Source organism: Chlorocebus sabaeus, chromosome 4 (genome assembly GCF_047675955.1).
Source record: "Chlorocebus sabaeus isolate Y175 chromosome 4, mChlSab1.0.hap1, whole genome shotgun sequence".
Taxonomy (NCBI): domain Eukaryota; kingdom Metazoa; phylum Chordata; class Mammalia; order Primates; family Cercopithecidae; genus Chlorocebus; species Chlorocebus sabaeus.
In genome coordinates, this window is record NC_132907.1 from 23295771 (window position 1) to 23323500 (window position 27730).

The 27730-nt window shown below is 37.2% G+C and overlaps 2 protein-coding genes across 4 annotated transcripts; one reads left to right on the top strand and one right to left on the bottom strand.

Annotated features, from left to right (window-relative positions):
• Positions 1-155: 155 nt before the first annotated feature.
• On the bottom strand, positions 156-14439 carry UTP15 (UTP15 small subunit processome component). 2 transcript variants are annotated; one of them, XM_007975177.3, is made up of 13 exons: positions 14089-14439; positions 12593-12765; positions 11712-11804; positions 11435-11619; positions 10360-10538; positions 9323-9448; positions 7522-7657; positions 3310-3394; positions 2338-2487; positions 1497-1598; positions 1195-1328; positions 969-1027; positions 156-488 (listed from the first exon to the last, which is right to left on the bottom strand). In XM_007975177.3, the coding sequence occupies exons 2-13, from the start codon at positions 12680-12682 to the stop codon at positions 271-273; spliced, it is 1557 nt and encodes a 518-aa protein (XP_007973368.1). In that variant the 5' UTR covers positions 12683-12765; positions 14089-14439; the 3' UTR covers positions 156-270. The 2 variants fall into 2 exon arrangements, with proteins under 2 accessions (XP_007973368.1, XP_072870794.1); XM_073014693.1 differs by having other exon boundaries at positions 11712-11747; positions 14089-14199.
• On the top strand, positions 14316-27635 carry ANKRA2 (ankyrin repeat family A member 2). 2 transcript variants are annotated; one of them, XM_007975191.3, is made up of 9 exons: positions 14316-14849; positions 16982-17374; positions 18669-18827; positions 22255-22320; positions 24380-24477; positions 24984-25109; positions 25582-25648; positions 26487-26567; positions 27120-27635. In XM_007975191.3, the coding sequence occupies exons 2-9, from the start codon at positions 17086-17088 to the stop codon at positions 27173-27175; spliced, it is 942 nt and encodes a 313-aa protein (XP_007973382.1). In that variant the 5' UTR covers positions 14316-14849; positions 16982-17085; the 3' UTR covers positions 27176-27635. The 2 variants fall into 2 exon arrangements, with proteins under 2 accessions (XP_007973382.1, XP_037866409.1); XM_038010481.2 differs by having other exon boundaries at positions 14408-14849; positions 16982-17387.
• Positions 27636-27730: the final 95 nt, after the last annotated feature.

The following is a 27730-nucleotide window of genomic DNA, read 5'->3' on the forward strand; positions in this document are numbered from 1 at the left end:
AAAATTAATATCCATCCCAGATAAACCTACCCTGTGACCAAGACAATTGAGATCTTCTAGGTGAAGATGCTATGATTCAAAATATTACATGGAAAACCATGTCTTACTTAAAACAGGTACTTGTTTTCCAGCCATAATTATTCCCGTCTCTTCCATAGAACTGCTTCTGCAAATAGTTTTTTTAATGTATCAAAGACAGTCTCTTTCTGACATTTAATACATCAAATCTATTCCAACTTCAGAGTTTCTGTATGTCTTATTTAGCAGACACTATGATTCTATCTTCTTATTCTCTGGAAATCCATCAGATGTATGTTCCAACACAGAAGTGCCTTCCTTTCTTCTCATGGTGGCAAAAAGCATATCCATCATCCCCAAGGTTTCTAATAATTCTCTTTGGTAATCAATCTCTTTTTCTACAAGTCCTTGAAGTAGCAAAAACTTTTTATCAACTACAGGGGACTGACCAATTACAGGCAGATATATATCTAAAAAGAGAAAAAGAAAACACATTAACTAGCAATATCTTTCTATATATTAAGTGAAAAGCCAAAATTTTTAAAAGTATAAAAATATTAACCATAAGAACACTGAAAATCTGTACTTATTTTATAATTAATTTATGATTTATAGAAAGTATAACAATCCCTCTGAGTAAATTTATTTCACAAAATAATAATTACAGAAAGTACAGAAGTCCTGACTTACTTTCATTTTCCCATCTGAAAAATTGTCATCATTATAGATGTCTATAAAAAAAGTTTTTTTATAATAACCCTAGCAAAGTCACGCCACTATAAACATTTTATTACCTTTTAAACTGCATTGCCTTGTTATTTTCTCCATGAAAATCCATATTGAGATTTGATAAAAGCAAGATATTTTGATCTACTTGATTGCCAAATTTGATTATTTGACATCTCTACTTTTGCAAGCGTTAGGATTTTCAAGTTTTAATGACCACTTACCAATAATTATTTCAGCAGCATTGATTAAAACAGGGGCAAATCTTGGCTGAGAAAGATGCCTACAAAGTAAAAATTCAGGTTAGTGAAACTTGTAAACTTAAAAAAAAAATCCTTAAAGCAGATTTAGTTGTTTCATCAGTTCTCTATAAAGATCAAACTAAATGTCTGTTATTTGGTGATAAAGGATTTCAGATGCAAAAATGTGTTTCACAGACATAAAACATACCTTATCAAAAAATTAAGAACATGACTGATTTCCTTCTCATCCCGACCTGCAAGTGCATTTGCAAGGACTCCTCTTCGATTTAACTCCTTTATGATGGACACTGTAATCTCGGGTGTCTTTATTGTACAAGTGGGCTAGAAAAATTGTCAAAGTCAACATAAGCAGACAAAACAGCACAAAAAACATCACTGTCTTGCACTAAATTATCAGGTTTGAATAGGTATTTATCTTCACAGTTCCAAGTCATGGTAATATGCAGGGTAAATAATAACATGATTTAAAAAAAAAAAATGCTCACTCACATCAAGAACTCTGTCTAGTGCCTTAGAGATCCGAAAATGTTTCAGATCCCTGTCGTACAATTCTAGGTGTTTCTTTGCTGGCCTGTTAATCAAAATGTCATCCTGCAATGAAAAGTACATTTATAGAGAAGAAAAATCAGTATCTGTATAAAGACACACTTAATATAAACTTTTCCATAATGAAGTGGTATCTCTGAACTATGCCACAAATAATGTTCATATGCCCATAATGTAGATGAAATAAAAATGAATCCTGCTAATCAAGAGTCAGAAAAAAAAAATGGAGTAACTTGCTACATCAACATGTTCTTACTTTCTTATAATTTTAACTTACAACATGCAACATTGCCTTAATTCTAGGTAAAAACTCCTCATTTCAAATTTTCTTTATGTGGCAGGCAGTGTAATACAGTAGAAAGAGAAACAAAACAACAGAGATAATGAGATCTAGTCTCAACAACTCTGGATACCAGTAATTAAATCCTGAATCAATCACAAATTCTTTGTCTCTCAATCTTCTCAGGTGCCAAATGGGGATATGATTGGTTCTACTACTTCTTGGGATTTAGATCAAATCAGGTAGTATGTGAAAGACAATATTTTGAATGAAGTAAAGCATTATAACATTATGTTATGATGCAGAGTATTACAAAAAGTAGTCCTTGTTCCCCTTACTCGTCAATAATGTCCCCAATCTAGCAATCTAGAAATAATTCTGATGTAGAGAAATGCAAAATAAAGTTAAAGTGCCATAACTACACTTTCCAGTAATGTGCAGGGATGAAGCTGGTTACTCTAAAAAATTTCACCCTTTAAACAGAAATGAGAAATGCACAAATACCCGCTGCTTCATGTAATTTTTTCCTTTAATAAAGGTTCGATATGCAGGCCTTCTTCTTCGGGGAAGTGATTCCTTCTTTGCTTCAGATTTCCGATGTTTAACACTCAGTATTCCATTGGTCATTCCTACAACTATTGTCTCATCTTCATGCTAATAACAATTAGAAAAATAAGTTAGTCTATTCTTAACTCATAATTTATAGTACTTTTACTTCAAAACACATTTATAATGTGTTTGCTGCTTGTCCATACATTCACCAACAGTTCCATTCAGATACACATAGTCTGCCTAACAACGATTAGTGTAAGACGTTAAAGTGAAATCATTTTTTCCTTAGGATATAAGTACATTGACAGAACTTATACTTGTAAAATATCACCGGCAAAGTTTGTATAATAATACAAAGTTAACGGCATCAAGGATTACACAGTAGCATGACTTTTACGATCTTGCCCCCCAAAAATATTTTTAATAAGCTTTTCCTCTCCCAAATCAGATTTCTGTATAATATAGTCAAATGCCTTCCTGCCCAAATGTGGCTTCTCATAAAACTTGACAGTATACATTTCAGAAAGAGCAGTAACAAAGAAAAGGAGATATTTCATTTTGTTGTCCCCTTCCCCCTCAATCTTTTTTTCTGCTCAGAGAGCTAATCTGCCTTTCTAGTGTACTATAATACTCTTGAATTAAATGAGTTGAAGAGAGATTTACCAGCTTCCCAGGACCTGTGTTTAGTGTTAACAATGCCTAGAGCACTGTACTTAGTTTGAAGTTATGCAGTGAGTGGGACCTAAACCTGAATTCATGCTAAGTCATTAGGACAAGTTACATATTCCAGTAATTGTCTTAACTCAAATATTTAATATGGTAAGAAAAGTTACTCAAATCCAAAAATAAAGCCCAAAATTCCATTTTAGTTTCATTTAACAGGCAGGGTTAGTGACAGACTTAAAAACAGGTAAAGGTACTTACTGCAAGGGCAAGACTCAAAATTGAAGCTGCATAATCAAAACTGTGGACTACTTTGTAGGAAGTTGTGCTGTACACTTTCACCTTCCTAATAAAAAAGAAAAGCTTTCTCAAAAATCACCTTGAAAATGAATATAAAATGCAAATTTCTATTTTCTGAAAACTCAAAATACAAACATTAAAATCTATACAACAGTGAAGAAAAACAAAGATTAGTAATGTTAATTACAAACTAATTCATCACTGAATCCCTTAAAAAATGAGCTGCAGGCAGGGCACGGTGGCTCCCACCTGTAATCCAAGCACTTTGGGAGGCCAAGGTGGGTGAATCACCTGAGGTCAGGAGTTTGAGACCAGCCTGACCAACATAAGTGAAACCCCATCTCTATGAAAAATACAAAATTAGCGAGGTGTGGTGGCACATGTTTGTAATCCCAGCTACTTGGGAGGCTGAGGCAGGAGAATTGCTTGAACCTGGGACGTGGAGGTTGCAGGGAGCCGAGATCGCACTACTGCACTCTAGCCTGGGCAACAAGAGCGAAACTCTTGTCTTAAAAAAAAAAAAAAAAAAAAAAAAAAAGGCTGTATACCAGCCCTAACTATAATATCTGTATAAAGACTTTGACTAGCCATTTATAAAAAAAATAGAAGGGCCGAGTGTGGTGGCTCAGGCCTGTAATCCCAGCACTTTGGGAAGCCAAGGTGGGCAGATCCCTTGAGGCCAGGAGTTCAAGACCAGCCTGGCCAACATGGCATAACCCGATGTCTACCAAAAGTAATTAAAAACTAGCCAGATGTGGTGACACAGACCTGTAATCCCACCTACTCAGGAGGCTGAGGTATGAGAATTGCTTGAACCTGGGAGGCAGAGATTGCAGTGAGCCAAAATCATGCCACTGCTCTTCAGCCTGGGTCACAGAGTAAGGCTCTGTCTCAAAAATTTTTTTAAAAAACAAAACAAAACAAAACAAAAAAAACGAAAGGATAGACCATGAGCCACTGTCATCTGAAGATCAAACTTGGGAGTAAAGAAAAGGTATCAGCCGGGCACAGTGGCTCACACCTGTAGTAATCCCAGCACTTTTGGAGGCCGAGGCAGGTGGATCACCTGAGGTCGGGAGTTAGACAGCAGCCTGACCAATATAGAGAAACTCTGTCTCTACTGAAAATACAAAATCAGCCGGGCATGGTGGCACACGCCTGTAATCCCAGCTACTCAGGAGGCTGAAGCAGGAGAACTGCATGAACCCAGGAGGCAGAAGTTGCGGTGAGCCAAGACCGCGCCATTGTACTCCAGCATGAGCAACAAGAGTGAAACTCCGTCTTAAAAAAAATAAAAGAAAAAGTATCAATGAAAGCACATCAGAAAGCCTAGTGTGATGGCTCACACCTGTAATCCCAGCACTCTGGGAGGCCAAGGTCAGCAGATTGCTTGAGCCCAGGAGTTCAAGACCAGCCTGGGCAACATGATGAAACCCCGTCTCTACAAAAAATAAATCAAAAAAGAAAGGGAGGGAGGGAGGGAAGGAAGGAAGGAAGGAAGGAAGGAAGGAAGGAAGGAAGGAAGGAAGGACGGACGGACGGACATATGAAGCCAAAGATCAGGGCTTCTCAACCTCAGAATTACTGTTATTTTGGGGCACAGAATTCTTTTTTGTAAGGGCTGTTCTGTGCATTGTAGGATGTTTAGCAGCCTTCCTGGCCTCTATCCCCTATATGGCAAGTACCACGAGTTATGATAAAAAACAATACTTTCTCAAGATATTGTCAAACATTCCTTGAGGAACAAAAATCCCTCTTGGTTGAAACCACCACAAATAGAGCCAATTTACACTTAGCTTTTAGGAACATACCTAAGAATCAAGTCCCAAATTGCCTAGTAACATGATTTCAGTAACATGTGTAAATACTTGCCATGTATTTACACAAAAAATTCCTTTGTATTAAAAATATTTTCTAGCTTTTAAAATATATACATTCAATCCTTATGGCAGGTTCCACATCTGCAGATTCAACCAACCATGGATTAAAAATATCCATAAATACATAAATAAAATAATACAGAATTTTAAAATACAGTGTAACAACCATTTACATAGCATTTGCATTGTATTAGGTATTACAAATAAGCTAGAGATGATTTAAAGTATATAGTGGATGTATGTAGGTTATATGCAAATATGCCATTTTAAATAAGGGACTCGGGCATCCACAACCAATTCCCCTCAGTTACCAAGGGGTGACTGTATACTTTTTAATTAACATGCTGAAAACTAAAGTTTTTCATAACAGCAGAAAAAAATGAAAATATGGAAATAAAATAAATCAAAAATAGATCATGTAAGCCAGTCACGGTAGCTCACGCCAGTAATCCCAGTACTTTGGGAGGCCGAGGCGGGAGGATCTGTCGAACTCAGGAGTTTTGAGACCAGCCTGGGCAACATGGCAAAACCCCATCTCAACAAAAATACAAAAATGAGTCAGGTACAGTGGCACATGCTTGTGGTTCCAGCTACTCAGGAAGCTGAGGTGAGGGGATCGCTTGAAGCCAGGTGGTGGAGGTTATAGTCAGCCAAGATCATACCACTGCCCTCCAGCCTGGGCAACACAGCAAAACTCTGTCTCAAAAAAAAAATACTAATAATAAATCATGTAAATTCTAGAACTGTGCCATACTTCTAGCCACACGTAGCTACTGACCACTTGAAATGTGGCTAGTGAAAATGAGAAACTAAATTTTTTATTTTACCTAATTTTAATTTAAAAACGGAGACAGTAATTTTTACAAAATATTAACATTCTTTTTTTTTTTTTAGAGACAGGGTATCGCTGTCACCCAGGCTAGAGTACAGTGGTACTATCACAACTCACTGCAACCTCAAACTCCTGAGCTCAAGTGCTTCTCCTGCCTCAGCCTCCCTAGTAGCTATGATTAAAGGTGTGTGTACCACTGTGGCCAGCTAATTTTTTAAATTTTTTGTAGAGATGGGGTCTCACTATATTGCCCAGGTTGGTCTCAAACTCCTGCCCTCAAATGATCCTCCCACCTTGGCCTCTCAAAGCACTGGGATTACAGGTGTAAGTCACTGCACTCAACCTAAAATATGATTATTGTATCACAGTGCACAAGTTTAGATGCTTAATTTATTTCTAGTTATCTTAACAATTTTGACACAGATTACATGCTGAAATTAAATTTTATATGTAATATATATTTTATTTTTACATTAGATATTAGGCTAAACAAAATGTGCTATCTAACTTTTAGGCCAGGCACAGTGGTTCATGCCTGTAATCCCAGCACTCTGGGAGGCCAAGGTGGGTGAATCATGTGAGGTCAGGAGTTCAAGACCAGCCTGGCCATCATGGCAAAACTCCAACTCTACTAAAAATACAAAAACTAGCCAGGCAGGGTGGCAGGCATCTGTAATCCCAGCCACTCGGAAAGCTGAGGCAGAATCACTTGAACCCAGGTGGTGGAGGTTGCAGTGAGCTGAGATCACACCACTGCACTCTAGCCTAGGCAACAGAGTGAGACTCCATCTCAAAAAAAAAAAAAAAAAAAAAAAGAAATTATCTAATTTTTAAAAAACTTTTTAGGTCCGGCACAGTGGTTCAAGCCTGTAATCCCAGCACTTTGGGAGGGCGACATGGGCAGATCACAAGAGCCCAGAAGTTCGAGACCAGTCTGGGCAATATGGTGAAACCCCATCTCTATTAAAAATACAAAAATTAGCCAGATGTGGTGTTGCACACCTGTAATCCCAGCTACTCAGGAGGGTCACAAGAATCAACTGAACCTGGGAAGCAGAGGTTGCAGTAAGCCCAGATTGTGCCACTGCACACCAGCCTGGGCGACAGAACAAGACTCTGTCTCAAAAAAAAAACAAAAAACAAAAAGAAAACCTCAAAATATATGAATGTACAATAATGGTTTTAAAATATGGTTCATAGAATAACATTATTTAAAAGGTTATCATTCAAATGGTTCAATAATGTTGTTTAAGTATGTAAGTTAAAACAAATTGTGTCAAAGGAGAAAATAAGTAGCTATATGTAAACAAAAGGTCAAAACTATTTTCAACTCAACAGGTTTTTATCTCCTGGAAATCGTTATCAGAATACTTATCACAAATATTACTGAAATAACTCATTTCCTCAAACAGTAAACATCTGTACACTAATAATAATATACAAAAAAATTAAAATGCCAACCTATCCAGTGAGCCAGAGAGTAACCTCTGTCCAGAGCTGCTTAGACATAAACATGTCACGGTTTTGTGATGATTTTTCAAAGATACGAGCAATTGTCCTCCTTTTAACATATCCCAGACTTTAACATAACGACCTCCTATAAAAAGAAATCATCATTAGTTGGATATTCTGCCAACAGATTCAACATATTAAAGAACTGAAAAGCATTCTTCCCTGGACACTCCACAAAGCATGCAGGCTGAGTGAGGGAGTCCAGGCCAGGCTGCCTGGTAAAATCCTGGCTTCACCACTTCCTGGGTTATTGGTAATAACGGTTCCTACCTCACAGGACTGTTATGACAAATAATATTTGTGAAGCATACAGAAATTCCAGCAAAATAAATGTATAACTGAAAGAGTTCATTTTAAGAAAACTGTAATAAAATCATTTTTTAAAAGGAATTCTATATAGCGGTGGGAGTGAATAATGTAGATTTGCAGCAAAATATCAAGCAGAAAAGTCTAATATGGAAAAACAGAAAAAAGGATGGAAGGGGAGACAGAAATCTTGACTGGGGAACAGGAGTTGGAACCCAACTCACAGTTCCCACCTCTCCGCTCCTATGTGGCACCTCACAAGAGAGATCACAGTTGAAATCACTGATCTAGTCCAACCCTCTCATTTTCAAGGTCTAGAGACCTTAAGGGATTGCCCAAGGTCACAATTAGCTAGTAACATACAGTGGAGATTAGCATTCCATTCTCCCTGTTCAACTTGATATTTTTTCCATTTGTCAGAATAACAGCAAAAGTAGAAATATCTGACATTATCAACCATTTTTTTTTTTTTAAATTAGAGATGAGTCTTAGAGTCTTACTATGTTGCCCAGGCTGGTCTCAAACTCCTGGACTCAAGCTATCCGCCTGCTTCGGCCTCCCAAAGTGCTAGGATTACAGGCATGAGCGACCACGCCCCGCCTCAACTTATTTTTAAATCAAATAGCTACTGGGGAAAAGAATATAAAACAGAGTAATTTCTAGCCAGATTTTAGAATTAAAAAAAAAAAGGATGCACACACAGCAACATAGCAACATATATGTTGTCAAGTGTACATACTACCAATACATTCTTCTAATATGAACACATTTTACTTTATTTACAAATGAAAAAAACCAATTTACTTCTTCCATTGTAATTATGAAAATGCAATATGTGCAAAATGAGAAAAACATCTCAGTCCCAACTTGTTGAAAAATGTACCAAGGCCCCTTTTGAGGTCACATTATCTCCTTTCTCTAGTACTAGCAGCTATTCGCTGGGTAGGGGCATTTCAATCAAGAGAGGCACAGAAAAAAAGACAAGCCTACCAGATCTCAAATAACTGATTTTCAAAAGCTGCTGAAGATCTGTTAGGTAGGAGTAAAAGGAGTATGAGCTAAATTTCTGGGGTTAAATAAGATGGCACAGGGCTAAATATATAAGGTAGGCTCTCGAGTTCTGTGATTTCAGATCACTTACCACTTTGCCTTGGAAAAATCAGTTAAAACTTTCATTTCATTAGCTGTAAAATAGGGAAAAAGCTAACTACCTTGTAGCATCGTCTAGGGCATTAGAGTTAATATGTATATAACAGCACAGTGCCTGGTTCACATTAGGTACACAATAAATGATAACTGCTTGCCAGTCCTACCTACCAACTGTTTGAACAAAAACTTAGATATGCAATTCAAGTGCACACTGATAAATTATAAAGAGCAACTGATTTTAAACAAATGTGATTCAAAACCAACAATATTGGTGAAAGCTATTTTTAAGAAGTACCTGCTGACACCAGAAGACCTCCAGAGGGGAAAAGCAGGACACTCTCCACTGGCTGCCCATGCTCAACAGAGAGAACACTCGTATTCGTTCGTGCATCAAACATCTTCACAGTATGATCATATGATCCTAAAATGTCAATTTTTGTATTTTTAGTTTGTTTAAAACAACAAAAACTGTATGTATCCAGGTACAAATTTTAAAAAACGTTTAGATGGAATTTTAAAAAGACATATATGTATATTCATGAAGACACAGGACCTCCAAACCCTCTACTACCGATCGTGCCTGAAGAAGCACTACACAATACTATACAGAATCTAACTTGCTCTGATCTTAAAATATTCCTTTCTTTGGACTACTGTCACTACTGAATCATCTGGAAATCTTTGTAAAGGCACCCACAAAGGCTAAACTGCACTGTCTTTGTTTCTTGGCTGCTTGAGGCAGCGAACTATCCATTACAGTTCTGAGAGTCTATTATGTTTTCAAGACAGCCTGATTTTTCCAAACACATTTGGAAGACATGAACAATCCACAAAAGAAGAATAAGAAAATAAAAAACAATTGGAAGCCAGGCACGGTGGCTCACTCTTGTAATCCCAGCCCTCTGGGAGGAAACTGAGGCAGGTTGATCACTTGAGCCCAGGAGTTTGAGACCAGCCTGGGCAACATGGCGAAACCCTGTCTCTACAAAAAAAAAAAAAAATACACAAAGTAGCTGCACGTGGTGGTGGGCACCTGTAGTCCCAGCTACTTGGGAGGCTTAGGTGGGAGGATCACTTGAGCCTGGGGGTAGCAGAAGCAGTGAGCTGTGATCACATCACTGCACTCCAGCCTGGGCAACAGAGTGAGATCCTGTCTCAAAATAAATACAAACATACATACATAAAAATTAATTTAAAAACTGGAGAATTAATCAGAAACATATTCCTTCATAAAAAAAAATTTTAAACCCCTCCATCCCAAGAATCCCTTAGCAACATTAAAGTACATCCCCATGAGATTATTTGCTTCAGGAGGGAATAGAGTTCACCAACCTGTTATAAAGAGATCTGGATTAAGTTTGCTAGCACATCCACACCTCACATAATCAGAATGTTCTTTAAATGTCAAAATTTCTTTGGAGTTTGGAATATCCCATAATTTAACTGTATAATCATCAGCTCCAGAGACCACATGATATTTGTCAGCTGTAAAATCTACTGTATGCACTGCTCTGAAAGATTGAAGATCAGTACATTAAAAAGCAAGAAAATTATTTTTCTGGTACCTTCTAACATAAAATGTTCCTTTTTCTCAGATTAAAAAAAAAAAGCAGCTGAGTTTCAGGGAGTCTTCATAGAGGGAAATTATGAAAGAAAGAGAAAACTTACAAGTGTTTGCCCCCAAGCCAATTAAGAAATGTAAATACTCCTATATTGTAAAGTTTAAAAAAATATATTAAAGAATAGCCTTAAAATCATATTTTCTAATATGTTAACAATTCCATTTAGCTGCTGAATATGGGCGCAAAGACAGTTCAATTTTTAAAATTTCAAAAAGTTCTTTAAAAAACTCTAAAAAGATTTACCAATAAATAGAATCATGTTACATAAATTTCTGTTATATTTTATCAAATTTCAGCAAGGACATTGGTAATTCTGAAAATGAAGTTATAATATAAAATTGTGATGGCCAGTTAATTTATCAAGGGGCAAAATACTATAAATCCAAGAAGAAAATCCACCTTCCAACTTGACTTCAACATGAGAGCCTCCAAGACAGTACAGGCCGATAGAGCTCTCATTACTAGCTGTAAGGTTGTCTTTAGATCAGTAATTCATCACCTCAACTGGGCCACAGACCCCGCTAAAGTTAACCAAAAGCTACAGAATAGCTCCCTAGATAAACATATATTTCCTAAAATATCACATACAATTCTAGGGAATATATAAGCCCCATGAAACTGGACCACGGAACCCAAGTTAAGCACTCTTAGAACAATCAGGAAATATAGTACACACAGGCAAATAATCTTCATAAAACTGCTCTATGTTTCTCATCAAAGCCCAGAGAAAAAAAGAGCTCACAACAAAATAAAACCAGAACACATAAAAACCAACTGTCTCTTACTTTGTATGGCCTTCAAACTGCCTGAGGGGAGCCCTCCCACTTATATCAAAAAGTTGAACTCCACCGTCTTCACTGCCAGCCACAAGCAATCTACCATCTTGTCGAAAAGTAGCACAGTACGCTGTGTCTTTAAATCGAGAAAAGGTTTTTATAGGTTCTTGGGAGTATCGGCCATAAATGTGAATCTACAAGATGAAAGACAGTATTTCACCAGATGGCTCAAGATCAGTAGTGAACTATACAAAAGAAAAATAAAGAAATTCAATATTATACTTACTCTTGAGGAAGCTGTGACAGCATAATTATATGGAGGCTGAGGAGAAAAGTCTACTTTTGAAACTGCACCAAATTCCTTAATCTGAACAGGGGTCTTAATAAAAAATAATAGCATGTTAACAGAGTTACCGCTGGTAAGACCTATCTAAGCATTCGTTACAGACCATTTCTCTTTGTTCTTAGTAACATTTCTTAGGTTGTATTTAACATAAAATTACAAAGAAAGCAAAAAAGGTCCATATCTCATCACCCAGACTATTCTTGTTGCCACTGAAATAAATGTATGGTTAGAAAACCACACTCCACTCTGTCTCTTCAGCTATTGAGTTTACTGTGATTTCTACCAGGAAAAAAAAAAAAAAGTTATCATGTCTATACCAGCATATAATAACCATGTACTTTTAAAATAATACAAAGATAATCATACCATGCAGGCTGTTCCATACCTTGCTTCTTTTCACTTAGTAACACATATTAGCTATCATAGGAGCAAAAGACTTACCATCCATTTTAAGGACACACTGTAATTTACTATACCAGTCCACTACTAACAGACATAGGTTTTTCAAGATTTCCACTATTACAAGCAATACTTCATTAAACATCTTTACATACATGAGATTCAAATTTTAAAATTTAATTCATTTGGCATTGATTGATCATCTATTCTGTGCTAGGTATTTGTATGGTTAATCTGATTAAGCAGTATGGACTTTTACATAAAATTCCAAGAAAAAATAGATATCAAATTATCTGCCCAAACTATAAGCTGCTGATAGTTTTTAGTTAACAATTCTCTGTTAGAGCATCCAGAGTACAACATATGCTAGAGAAATTGGCATAAACACAAATCCCTCCTCCCTCATTATCTCCCACACTCACCTTATAGTTGTTCCAGTACAGTGTATCCTGCGTGATTTTTTCACCAAGTATAGGATATGTCTGAATAGCTACAGGCTTATAACCAGCCATAATTCCATATAATTGCACTACTGTCCAAGGGTCACTATTTTGGAATTGGAATTAGAAATAATTGCAGTGACTCTGTCGTAATTCTGAAAAAGAAAATATTTTATATACATATTATAAACTTGTACATATAGTTGATTTCCACTCTGCTTTCTTTAAAAAGTCTGTGTGGAAGTATATAGATTAGAGACCAATAAGCCATGTAATTGTAACCCAGAAAAGGCAATCTATAGGAAGCAAGAATAATTAAAGTAAGGGCTATCATATCGCACCATCTATTCAGCTGTACACAAAGGTTCTTACACCTAGCCAACCGTTTTACAACACTTGGGAATAAATCTAGCACAGCCTTATAGTAGCCAAATCAAAAAGGATCATGCTGGCTTTGAGTGTCCATTTTTTGGCAACAGGAAATATTAAGGTGAACCTGCAAATACAAGTTTCCTGAATCCAAGTTTTGGATGATATTTAATCTATAACAATTATAGTTACGGATTTGATTTCCTGAAAGCCTAAAAATGCTAATAATTAAGAAATACAAAGCTTCTACTGTAGAAGCTTAAAATTAAATTTACTTTAATAGGTGTAAACTGTAGGAACGAAAACTGTAATAAAGCAATCCTGAAATTAAATTCAACACTAAAGTGGCAGAATAAGATAAAACTTTTAAATAATATGCAATCGAGCCAAAATATCTTTCCAGAACGATTCAATTGCAAAAGAGATTCAACGTTATCAGGTAAATGATTCCTGAGGTGGTACTCATCATCTATTCCAAGAAGCCTGAAAACTTTACATCAGTAACACCACGATAAATAGGTATAACATATATTTAAAAGGTGCTTTAATGAAATACAACGACCAATGATTAAAGGGGGAACACTCTTCTGTTCATTAAAGTACCTACCAACGTGCAGGACACTGTTCTAGGCACTGGGGATATAATGGTGAATGAAATAAAGACATGGTCTGTGCCCTCGCTTACTCCAGTATACTCCATTTTGGCTGGTGACTGGCACCAGATATTAACCTAGACTCAGCCTTTCCGTGTCCTTCTTCCTCACTCCCTACATCCAAATAGTTAACAAGATCTGCTGATTTTATCTCCCAAATCTTTTAAAACTCCACTACGTTCTCTTCACCTGAGGGAACCTCGTAAGCAAAGACAAAGATGGAAATGTGTCCATTGCCTTGGAGAGTTGCTGATTACTCCGGGAACTAACAACGGTGGACAGGAGAGGGTGTAATCGCAGAGAAGAATCTAGGTCGAAGCTTAACTGAGGGTAACTTGAGCCGGTTAAAGAATTTGGCCACTCTACTCTACAGCCTGGGAAGCCCCAAGAGCATGCCAGATAACACAGAAAGGCCGGGTGTATGGGCTTCCCTCAATGGGAGCCGCCTTCACCTACCTCCACCGAGCCCCAAAGGGTCCGACGAGACACCTCGACCCAAGGACAATTAATCGGACTGGGCCAGCTCCCTATCCTCTGGACAGTTCAGCAGCACTGGCGTAAAAATCACGTGGACCCTCAAGGAGCCGGCGACACACACAGCGAACCTAACGTCGCGCGAAAATGACGTACCAGCGCCCGTTCAAGCTACTCACGCAACCCGGCGGCGCAGAGGCAAGTCAGGTGGGCGGGGCGATCTGGAGCAGGAGGCGTGACCGGAGGGCGAAATTGGGGCTTCCTCTGCTCTGGTGACCCAGAACCGTCAACTGAAATGACCCTATCTGTGTAGTACTCCGGCAGGATGGGCCTTGGAGCGTAAAGGCGGCAAAAAAAAAAAAAAAAAGGAGAGAGAGACAAAGAAAAGAAAACCTGAAAGTCTCAGCTGCACTGCCACAGAACGTTTTTCAGCCAGAAGGCGAAAGAAGAAATCGGAAGTGACGTCGCGGCCAAAACAAGCCCGGGCTTGGAGGCCTGTACTGGCCTCAGATGGGAAGGCTCCACTCGCTGTCTGCTGTCGTCGGTGGTCGCGAGACCCTGCACTCTCACCGGGTCGGCCTCCAGCCCCCGTGTCCGGGATCCGCTCGCCGCGGATGAGCGAGAGTTTCTTCCTGGGACTTTTCGGGCACAGCTGGCGGGTGGCGACAGAACGGACTTCCTTTCCTACAAGAGTCTCCCCTCCAGCGGGCTCCTGTCTCGGGACGCTGGGACACCTGTAGCCTGTGAGGCATCATTTATTTTCATAGCACCTTCCTCTCCTTGTAGGATAATTCCAGGATCAGGAAGAAACGAGGGGCTCCTGTTATTAGCATCCGCAGGAACTAGCGTAGCTGCTCACTTTATCTCCTTAGACTCTCCATCCCTTCATCCCTGGGCTCTGACAGATCGAGGTGAACCTAGCTATCTATTGCCATACCCCATTTTTCTCACCACCTCCTCTTCTAAGTCGTGTTTACCCCATCCCCCTTACCCCCCGCCTCCCTCACCCCCGCCTCCCTCTCCTGTTCTTCAAAATTTTGTCTTACCAATCAACTTTGCTTCTCCTCTCATTAGACTGCTGTGCCAAGATAAGCGTTCTTTTTCCACCCACCCCCTTCCCCTAAGCACATTTGCTATTCTCCTCTCGAAGACCTGTAATTCCATCTATAAACCTTGACTTGTAACATGGAAGCTGTTTAGAGCTGGAAAGAATATTAGAAAGGCCTATTTCAACACCTTTTTATAATAGGTGAATTTCAGAAAACTTGTATTATTTGTTTGTCCAGGATTGCCCAGCTCGTTAGTAGCAATGTTGGGAGTGGAAAGCCAGGTCTAATCAGCAAATGTTCGAAATAGAAAAAAAGAGTATGAAAAAAATTATTAAAGTTAAGATCAGAAAACATTTACGGAGCACCTGGTGGGACCAAGTACTGTTTTGTATGCAGAGATTGGTAAGAGTGGTCCCCATCCTAGGGGAGTTTTCAGTTTAGATGTTATTTAAATGGTCAAGAGAATGGTAAATGCTAAAATACAGATATATGCAGGGTACTCAGAGAGCTTAGGGGAGTTTCACTTAGACAACTGCTGGATAGGAGAAAGGGGGAGATGGTTCTTCCCTCAGGAAACACAGTTGGGATTGTCCAGTACCTTTTAAGACGCATGGACTAATGCATTGCACATCCATCTCCCTTTGAATCACTGAACTTACTTTCTTTTCTGGTTTCCTTCTTTTTGCAGAAATATATTAACCTTCTTCCTGCCTTTTTTTTTTTTTTCCTTACTATACTATGTGTTGTTTATTCAACTCGTGGAGGTTTTGGCTTTGTTCAGTGCTGCCTCATTTTAATGGTCAGAGTGATGGAGTCAGAACTGAGTAAGCCCTCATAATTCATGAGTTTCCTTTTTCTCCTCTCCTAGGTGGACATATGATTATCTGACCTGCCTACTCAAAGGATTGTTATAAGGATTAATCTTTGAAAATTAATCTTTTAAAATTGTAAAAGGTGGTTATCTGTAAATGTAGGGTTTGGTGACCTTTGCTCCACTGTGATTCTAATGCATTTTTCTTTTAATTCGAATTCCAATTTTATAACACCCTGCACCCTCTCAAAACTTCTAAGAGGCAATAAACCCTAACGTGAAAAAATTAACTGGATGTTATTAATTTCCTTCCTGTCCCAAATGATAATGTATCTAAGACAATTATACATCTTGGAAAAGCAATCCATAATCTACCTACTTTATTTTTCATGAGACCTACATTAAGTTGCTAATGCTTAATCTGAACAAAAATTGATAAATGTACCTTCAGTTCATGAAAACCAAAGTTTTGTAAAGTCTTTCATGGTCTAGGAATCACAGGTGTTACAGATAACAATGCCAATAAACTTGGATACAACATGAGTTATATCATTTCTAAATTCAAACTAAGGGCCACCTATATAAACATAGCATATTAAAGAACTAACCTTAGGTAAGAAGTTAGTTTATTTTCATTGTTAGCCTGATCTTTTATCCATTTGGCAATATTCAGGTATAGGAAATGGGAGAAACAGTAACTAAAATTTATTGGAATTTAATGATGGAGGTGAGAATGTCACTGTCCAGTATTTCATTTGGTCTTTACCAGAACCCTGTAAGGTTAATGGTGGTATCCCTATTTTATAAATGACATGGAAGCTACAGGTCACACAACTAATTAATGGCAAAGCTTGAATACATACTCAGGTTTCTCTACCTCCGAACATTATATGCTTTCTATTATGTATAGGTGCTTTCAAGAGCATTGTTTCGATACTGGATTGAAAATGATTATTTTGTGTATTTTTATTTAAGTTGATAGAATACTTTTAATTTTCTAATTTTTTTCTTTCAGATTTTTCAATATCCAAATTTCAAGAATACACTGGATACTGCTCTTATAAAACCAAGAGGAAATCATGAAGAAATGTTTTAATTATTGAAACTACAGTTGAAATCATGGCTACATCAACAAATCTGGATATTGGAGCCCAGCTTATAGTGGAAGAGTGTCCCAGCACTTATAGCCTAACTGGCATGCCAGACATTAAAATAGAACATCCACTGGACCCAAATTCAGAAGAAGGGTCAGCTCAGGGTGTTGCCATGGGAATGAAATTCATATTGCCTAACCGATTTGATATGAATGTGTGTTCTCGATTTGTGAAGTCCTTAAATGAAGAAGATAGTAAAAATATTCAAGATCAGGTTAACTCTGACCTGGAGGTGGCATCTGTCCTATTTAAAGGTTGAAAGTTATGGTATAAATATCTGTATTTGTTTTTGTTTTTGTGTATTTGGGTTTTTTTCCCAATCATGAAATTTTGAGTTTGGGAAGACAGTTTAGAAGTCATTTTTTAATATGATTTTCTGGAATCTCACAGAAGCCAAATTAAAATAATTTCAGATTATATAATATTTAAGGGAAGTACATGTTGATTTTTTTAAAAACTTCCTTTTTAATATTTATTTACAAATTCCCTAATGAAGTTCCCTATTGTTCCTTTAAAAATCATAGGGCTGGGTACGGTGGCTCATGCCTGTAATCCCAGCACTTTGGGAGACCGAGGCAGGCAAATCACTTGAGGTCAGGAGTTCAAGACCAGCCTAGCCAACATGGTGAAACCTCGTCTCTACTAAAAATACAAAAATTAGCCAGGCATGGTGGCACACACCTGTAATCCCAGCTACTCAGGAGGCTGAGGCACGAGAATTGCTTGAACCAGAGAGGTGGTGGTTACATTGAGCTGAGATTATGCCACTGCACTCCAGCCTGGGCAACAGAGTGAGACTCTGTCTCAAAAAATAAAATCATAAGAAAAAAAATTCATGTTCCTTTTAGAAATGAATTAGTGTAATATCCTTTCCTGAATATTCCTGTTCTATGAATATTTAATGTGCATTCAGTTTCTATGCTTTAATGCATGGAAGTCTGTCATCATGCCCTAGATTTGCTTTTATAATGATACCCTGAATAATAAAACTATTCTCTTAGGATAACATCACTCAAGATTAATATTTTTTTCCAGAACTTTCACTGTGGTAGTACAGTACAAACTTTTTTTTTTTTTTTTTGAGTGGAAGCCTTGCTTTGTTGCCCAGGCTGGAGTGCAGTGGTGAGATCTTGGGTCACTGCAACCTCCACCTCCTGGGTTCAAGCAATTCTCCTGCCTCAGCCTCCCGAGTAGCTGGGATTACAGGCGTGCACCACCATGCCCAGCTAATTTTTTGTATTTTTAGTAGAGACGGGGTTTCACCGTGTCGGCCAGGCTGGTCTCGAACTCCTGACCTCAGGTGATCCACCTGCCTTGGCCTCCCAAAGTGATGGAATTTCAGGCTTGAGCACCATGCCCAGCCTAGATTAACTCGCTACTATGCAAACAAGGAAGTATGGACTTTATATGATAAAAACAATTTAGTATCACTTGATAAATAGTTTAATTGAAGCTATTATACCTCATGTATTTCTTTTTAAATGTAGGCATTGACATAGAACTCTTATTGAAATGCTTTTAATGTGTTTACATTTGTTTTTTACTTAGCTGAATGCAATATCCATACATCTCCTTCTCCGGGAATTCAAGTAAGGCATGTCTACACCCCATCTACAACAAAGCATTTCTCACCCATAAAACAGTCAACTACTTTAACCAACAAACACAGAGGAAATGAGGTCTCTACCACACCTCTGTTAGCAAATTGTAAGTATTTGCCACTGATGTATTATTATATTCTTAATATAATACTTTCAAGAATTTGACTTTAAAACATTATTTTCATTAAATGCATATTCTTTGGATAAAGAAAATGTATTATACTACACAATGGAATACTATTCAACCTTAAAAAAGAAGGAAATTCTGTCACTTAGCGACACATGGATGAACCTGGAGGACATTATGCTAAGTGAAATAAGTCAGGCATAGAAAGACAAATACCACACGATCTCACTATATGGGACATCTGGAAAAGTAGAACTCAGTGGAAGTACACAGTAAACTGGTGTTTACCAGAGGCTGGGAGAGGTGAGTAGATGCTGAAAGGGTAGAGATATTGATCAAAGGATACAAAGTTTTAGCTAGACAGGAGGACTACTCAATGACGTATTGTGCACAATGGTGACTATAATAAATATAATGCAGTGAAGGCTGGGCATGGTGGCTCACACCTGTAATCCCAACACTTTGGGAGGCTGGGGCTGGTGGATCACTTGAGCTCAGGAATTCGAGACTGGCCAGGGCAACACAGCAAGACCCTGTCTCTACTAAAAATACAAAAAATAAAAAATGAAAAAAATTTTAAAAATAGCCAGGTGTGGTGGTGCATGCCTGTGTTCCCAGCTACTTGGGAGGCTGAGGTGAGAGGATCACTTGAACCTGGGAGGAGGAGGTTGCAATGAGCTGAGATTGCACCGTTGTACTCCAGCCTGGGTGACAGAGTGAAACCCTGTCTCAGAAAAATAAAAATAAAAAATAATAATGCATTATATTTTTCAAAATTGCTAAAAGAGTAAATTTTAAATGATTTCACTACAAAAAAGTAAGTATGTGAGGTGATAGATTTGTTAATTGGCTTTAATCATTCTACAATATAAACGTGTATTAAAATACCCCTTTGTACTCCATAGATATACACAATTATTGTCAATTAAAAATAAATAAATAAATGCATTATACTTAAGTTTTTTGAAAGCTTAAGTGATGTTCTGGTAGTTTTAGCAATTGAAAACTTTTTCATATATTATTACATTTTTAAATATTTCACATGGGGCTAGACACAGTGGGTCACACCTATAATCCCAGCACTTTGAGATACTGAGGTAGGATTACTTGAGCTCAGGAGTTCAAGACCAGCCTGAGCAACATAACAAGATCCCATCTCGACCAAAAAAAATTTTTTTTAGTTAGCCCGGTGTGGTGGCATGCACCTGTAGTCCCAAATACTCAAGAAGCTAAGGCAGGAGGATCACTTGAGCCCAGGAGGTCAAGACTACACTGAGTTGTGATCACGCCACTGCACCCCAGCCTGAGCAGCAGAGTGAGACCCTGATTCCAATCAATCAATAATAAATAAATAGTTCCTGTGTTATATTTCTCTGTTGAGAGCAAATACAGATTAAAATATTATGAAAAAAAAGTTTTACTATAAAAATGAGTTAATAATGAGATTAAAGATAATAATTCTGAGCCCTTTGAAATTAAAACACTGTCAGTGTTTTCATGTTCTTGGAGTTCAAGGCTTCACATTTTACTTATAAACCAGATCACTGATCAATAAATGATTTTGTAGTAAAAGCTGAGTGATTTGCACTGTAATTTTGAATTTGAATATAATATGAATATGAAACTGCCTCTTTTAATACCTTGAATCCACAACTTTTTAAATGTAGAATCATTCTAGAGGAAGTAAAGTTTTTCTATTGAAACTACAAAAATATTCTATGTAGCAAAAGTATGTTAAAAAGAGAAAAACAACTGTATTTGTGTTAGTATTTAACTGTATATATGTTAGTCACTGTATTTGAAAATGTAATATAAATATATCTATATTCTAAAGCATGACAAATTCTGTCTTTTCTTTGGAAACACTAAATCCCTCCTGATTTCTGAGTCACATACTGTAACAGTTGAGCTAGGAAGAATCTTCCTGTAGGACTCTCACCCCACTGTTGGCCATTTCTGGTTTACTTACATAAATTTGCATAGGACACCAGTTGCTTTTCCTTCTCTAGTAAGGCCATCCAATCGTATCATTGAAGTCAATGATCAAATGCTACTAATTTTTAAGGAGAACTCTCCCTATTTGGCATTGTCTTTAAAGAAGTTGTCTTAAAATAATCCACCACGGAATTTTTGAGCTAAAAACAAATACCTAAGATCATTTGATTTACATCCCACGTTACAGACAAAAATGTTTAAAGTTACCCAAGATCACATAGCTAATCAGCCACAGCTGGGCCTACACTCAAGAATTTATTCTCAGGCCAGGCGCAGTGGTTCATGCCTATAACCCTAGCACTTTGGGAGGCTGAGGCTGGCAGATTGCTTGAGCTCAGGAGTTGAAGACCTGGGCAATGTGGCAAAACCCTGTCTCTTCAAAAAATATGCAAATTACCCAGACGTGGTGTCACCCACCTGTAGTTCCAGCTATTTGGGGGCATGAGGCAGGAAGATCACTTGAGCACAGGAGGTTGAGGCTGGGTGACAAATTGAGACCCTGTCTCAAAATAAATAAATAAATTTACTCTCAAGGCCTGTTTTTCATTTATGACCTCATTCCTTGTAAAAAGAAAACCCCATAGAGTCTTGAAATAAAAATATTTAAGACCACAATGGGGTCAGTCAATAAAAAGACAAAAAGTGTCTTCCTGTCTTTTAGACCCATCTTCCTCATAAGTTTGGATACAGAAATAGCATTTTAAAAATTAAATATCTAAGCCATTTCTTCAGAATAGATTTCATTGATAATAACAATTTGTAGATTTTTTAAAAAGGCCGAGGCATGGGGACTCATGCCTGTAATCCCAGCACTTTGGGAGGTCAGGGTGGGAGGATCTGCTTGAGCCCTGAAGTTCAAGGCCAACCTGAGCAACATGACGAAACCCTGTCTCATAAAAATAAAATTGTAGATATCAAAATTACCTTAAGTGAATATGAATCAATTCTCAGATACAGAATGAGTACTTGTAATTTTAGGATACTTTTTTTTTCTGTCACCCAGACTGGAGTGCAGTGGCGCAGTCTCAGTTCACTACAACCTCTGCCTCCCTGATTCAAGTGATTCCCCCCGCCTCAGCCTCCCAAGTAGCTGGGATTATAGGCATGCGCCACCACGCCTAGCTAATTTTTGTATTTTTTGTAGAAACAGGGTTTTGCCACATTGGCCAGGCTGGTCTCAAACTCCTGACCTCAAGTGATCCACCTGCCTCTGAGTACCAAGGTGCTGGGATTACAGGCATGAGCGACCGCGCCCAGCCTTAATTTTAGGATACATTTTAAGTTATATTTTTAAAACAATAAAATTATAGTTTTTGTTTTGGAAAAGAAAATTGTGACACAAACATGAACCCTGGGGTGAGGCAAGTGTACCCTATAGATAATGCATGAAACATTTTCTGTACTGTTTCAGCTTTGTCTGTTCACCAGTTGGCTGCTCAGGGAGAGATGCTGTATCTGGCTACTCGTATCGAACAAGGTAATAGCCTATTTAAAAATATTTAAACAAATTCAATAGGATTTATTAGATTTGTTATTTTATTTTAATATAAGAAAGTATAAAGACAAAAGCAAATAGTTACATAAACTCACCAGGCAGATAACCCAAGGGATAGTAAAAAAAAAAAAAAAAAAAAAAAAAGGAATATAAAATGTAAAAGTTCCTTTACCACCCTTGCCTTTTCCCCAAAAGTAAACATTATAAGTTTCTTACATTTTCAGAAAATTTTTATGGAAAACATTTCTATTTGTGTTTCAGGTTATGTGTGAGAATGTGTATGTGCTTGTTACTTACACAAAAGGGAAAATATACACTACATTGCACCATTTTACACTGAATACTGTGGAGAGCTTTCTATATAAGCACATATTAAAGACCTATTTTATTGTTTTTATAATAAAGTACAATGCACATAAGTGTGCATTGTATTGCATGTACATGTTCTATGTTATTTATTTTAACTGCCCCCCCTTAAGTTTTAGGTTTATACTTAAAACTTAAAGTATATCTATAGGGCAGATTCCCACAAGTAGATTTGCTGAGTCAAAGGGTGTGTGTGTATGTGTGTATATACACACATACATATATGCACACATATATACATACATAGATGCATATATACATACATATATACAGACAACTTATATATGTAAATATATAATATATATATAACCAGATGTGTGTCCTTACACCAGAGCTAGGGTTTCTGTTTCCCCATGCCCTCAACTGATACAGGATATTAGCAGACTCCAAATTTTGCTAATCTGATGGGTGAAAAATGGCATCTCAGAGTAGTTTCATTTACATTTTTTAAGTTATGGTCTACTGGAATTTTTTGTGTGTGAACTGCCTGCTGTATACTGGTATGTAAACTCTAAATTAAGGAAATTAGCTTTTTGTTGTTGTTTATGTTGCATATATTGTTCCCCAGCTTGTCATTTTTCCTTTGGCTTCCTTTATGGAGTTCTGAAAGCATAACATTTGTAAGTCATAAATTTATTTTCTTCTTTGTGACTTCTGGATTTTATATCTTGCTTAGAAAGGATTTCCCATTTTAAGATTGTAAATAAATTTACTCATTCCTTATTCTAGAACTTCTGGGGTTTCCTTTTTACATTTCAATCTTTAACTCACATGGAATATGTTTTGTTGTAATGGAGTAAAGATTGAGCTGTATTTTTATTTTCATGCTTTAAAAGTTAGCCAGTTGTCCCAAAACTGTTTATGGAATACAGGGAGTCTGATCAAAGAGTTTTATTTTGCTTAATCACATCATTTTTATAAGAAAGACTTAATCATTATATTTCTGTTTGTTTATGAATATTTGGAGGCTTCTTCAATCTACTAAATAAATTTAGAGAAAAGGCTGTGGACTTAATAACTAGTAGACAATCTAGGGAAGAAAATGGGGTTCAAGGTAGAATTGCATGGTACTGTATTTGAGATTATTCTTCATTCACATTATATTATCTGTCATCCACATAACATTGTGTTAGCAAACCACAAGAATGAGAGAAATTCACAGGCAGCAATGTTAGCTATGGAGTAGAAGATAGCTTTAATAAGATTCAGTAAGTTTATGTATTTGTGTAATGCTGAGGGCTATCATATAATCTCATTTTTGTTATGATCCTCCCAACTGTACATCGAGGTAAGCAAGGAATTCTGTATATTGAAGAAATTAACTGTCTTGCCCAGGGTTACATGGCTAGAAAGTGACAGAGCCAGAATTCAAACTCTGGTCTCCTGATTCTGAGACCAGTGTTCTTTTGACTGCCTTGTACCTGGCATTATGTCATGTCTGGTACTTTGTACTTTAACTAATATGTTATCGGAACCCGGCTATGTACACTGAGGCATATTTTAATACATTCAGACTACAAATTACAACAACATGCAATAGGACACCAATGAAAAGTCAGCAAAAAGTGAACTTTGTTGAGTATTATAATCAACTCTTCGGAATGCCAGTTTTTCATAGTGATATTAAGATGTGGTTGTTAAATTAGATCACAAAAATTGCTTTTCTTTTAAATAGAAAATGTTATCAATCACACGGATGAAGAAGGATTTACTCCTCTGATGTGGGCTGCAGCACACGGGCAAATAGCTGTGGTAGAGTTCCTACTTCAGAATGTAAGGAAAATGCCTCAGAAAATGTATATGTATAGTTACTTAAGTTCAGCTAAGTCATTAGTAGAGTTTTTATATATCCAGCCAGCTAGGTATAATGGTAGAGGCTACCAAAAAAAGTTTAATGCTTTTCATATTCTCGTGGAACTTGGATCTAGTTGGGAAGGCAAGACTAATCATACATGCAACAGTAAGAAATAATTTAATGCCCAGACCTCTCTAAGTCCCACGGGAACAGAAGTACTATCAGCTTGGAAGGAGAAGGCTTCATGGAGGAGCTGTGACTTGACTCCAGAATGAAAGGATGATTAGGATTGATACAGGACAGAGGAAGGAAGGCATCCAGGCAATCTCAATAAAAGCATCCATGAGTAAAAGTTTTCATTATTTCTATATTAAGCCCAGAACATTACCAGGCCTAGTGTTTTACTATAATTATTATAGACAGGGATAACAATATTCTTGTTTAAACTAATTGAGAAGTCTTTTATCTCTACTTTCCATACCAGGGTGCTGATCCCCAACTTTTAGGAAAAGGTCGAGAAAGTGCACTGTCATTGGCCTGTAGTAAAGGCTACACAGATATTGTCAAAATGCTGCTTGATTGTGGAGTTGATGTAAATGAATATGATTGGGTAAGTTTGTGATACTACATTTAAAATTACTGTAACAAGTTTTAGAATGTATTTGGTTCAGGAGAGATGCAGTAAGTTTTATTAAAGAAGAAATAGACTGGGCATGGTGGTGTACACCTGTAGTCCCAGCTGCTTGGGAGGCTGAAGCGGGAGGATGACTGGAGCCCAGAAGTTTGAGGCTACAGTGAACTATGATTGCACCACTGCACTCCAGCCTGGGTGACACAGACCCTGTTTCTAAAAAATAAATCAAAGAATAAATAAAGAAGAATAATTAATTAGCTAAATACCTAGAAGAAAAAGTTAATATCACAGACTCAATTATTAGTTCTGATTTAAGTATCCTTCACAAAATATTAAAATTACTTCGAATGATTGTATGTCCAATTCTAGTAAAACTTCTCACAGCAGCATTAAATTACTTGAGTCTTGCTCACCCTGAAAAACTCTGAATCACCTTTTCGTTTTGCAGAATGGAGGAACACCTCTGCTTTATGCTGTACATGGAAATCATGTGAAATGTGTAAAGATGCTCTTAGGTAAGCAGATAAAAGTGAATACTCTTTAGAAAATGCCATGTGAGGACTTGATTTTATTTTTTCAACCTGGCCTCCCCTGGTGCTACTCAGAAGAATCATTAACTATTGTTAAATACATGAATCTTGCTGCTCTTCACCCCTAGAGCACCTGCTACCATAAAGTTGCCCATGTGAGAAGCAGCTCCATCACATACCACACTTGCAATTGGACCTTTTGTCCTTGTTGCTTTCATTTGGGGGATCACATATGAATCCACTATGTGGCCGGGCACAGTGGCTCATGCCTGTAATCCCACACTTTGGGAGGCCAAGGCGGGTGAATTACTTGAGGTCAGGAGTTCAAACCAGTCTGGCCAACATGGTGAAACCCCATCTCTACAAAAAATATAAAAATTAGCCAGGCAGGTGGGCACCTGTAATCCCAGCTACTCAGGATGCTAAGGCAGGAGGATCACTTGAACCCCAGGGGCAGAGGTTGCAATGAGCCGACACTGCATCGCAGCATTCCAGCCTGGGCGATGGAGCAAGGCTCTGTCAGGGGGAAAAAAAAAAAAGAAGAAGAAAAGAAAATGAATTCACTATTGTTTTCTTTCTACAGTGTCCTTACGCATGAGCTTTATCTTTAACTGTGTATGAGTTTCAGCTACTCCAGAGGATGCTGTTTGTTTGAAGTGTCTTCCCTCCAATCCACTAAAATAAATTCTGAGTACCCCATGCATTCCGTACTTTGTCAGACTACCCTAAAAACATTCTCCAAACTATTTCTACATGAGCCAATAATAGACAAACATATCTGCATTTTCATTTCATTTATGTAGATTTTTCTATTTTGGTATAGAAAGTGGGGCTGACCCAACAATTGAAACTGACTCTGGATATAATTCTATGGATCTAGCTGTAGCCCTGGGCTATAGAAGTGGTAAGTATGTTTGAACTCTTGTGTCTCATCTTAGTAAAGCTCTGTAAATAGTATAAGCCAGTACTCCAAACCATCTTTATCACTGTAATCCTAAAACACGTTATCCCAACTCCTGACATACACTTTTAACTTTGGGAAAAGTCCACAGATTCCTATAAAGTCTAGAAATAAGTTTGTTACTATACTTGTCACCAACCCAAATAATTAGTTACCGGAGGATAAGTGCATATCTGTTTATAAGATTTATTTCATATTTTGATAGCAAACTATTTATAGGGCAACCTTAGGATAACCTTGTATTCTGGACTCTCCTTCAGTTTCAAAAATATGGAAACCAAGATACAACGTCCAGTAACTTGGACAGTTACTCAGGGACAGACTAAGTTTCAAGTTTTTTAAAGTGTTGCATTGTATTATCGCCCTCAGACTATGCGTGTGTCCTGCTTAGAAATAACTTTATTTTAGGAAAATATTGGGGATGAGTTAAATTTGATAGTTTTTTAAGAAATTTATAGTCAGTGTGCTGTAATCTTGATTACCTATCTGTTCTAGTTCAACAGGTTATTGAGTCACATTTGTTGAAGCTGCTTCAAAATATCAAGGAGTAGACACAGTCGTCAGAAAATGTCTGCCCTTTTGTTTACTTCTTGGTCCTTATAAGTGATAGTTTTGTTTACTTATAAATTTTTACCTCAGTTGCAATATTTACTGGTTTTTAGTAGGTTTTAATAAATATTTCTCTGAGTAATTCACTGGTTTATAATAAATTTAATACCTTTTTATAACTATGTTTTACTGTATATTTAAAATTATAAATTAATGTTTCATGGCATGTAAATTTTTATGGTACAGATAGTTATCATCGGTCTTTGTATCAAGTGCTGTAATTTGACATTTTCAGAAATTATTCTACCCTAGTCATCTTCATTCATGTATTAAGTCATTCACTTTATATAGGGTTTGCTATAAGTCCCTAGAAAACAATTGTTCTTACTGTTGAATTAAAAAGTGCACAGTGTGATTGTTTACAAAATGATATTATAAATAAATAAAGTACTTTTTCTGTCAGTTTGCATAATACTTTTTTTAAGTATACGAGATTATTAGAGATTTCTTTAGGATTTTTAATTTCACTCTTCTGTCCTGCCGTAATACTTCATTAG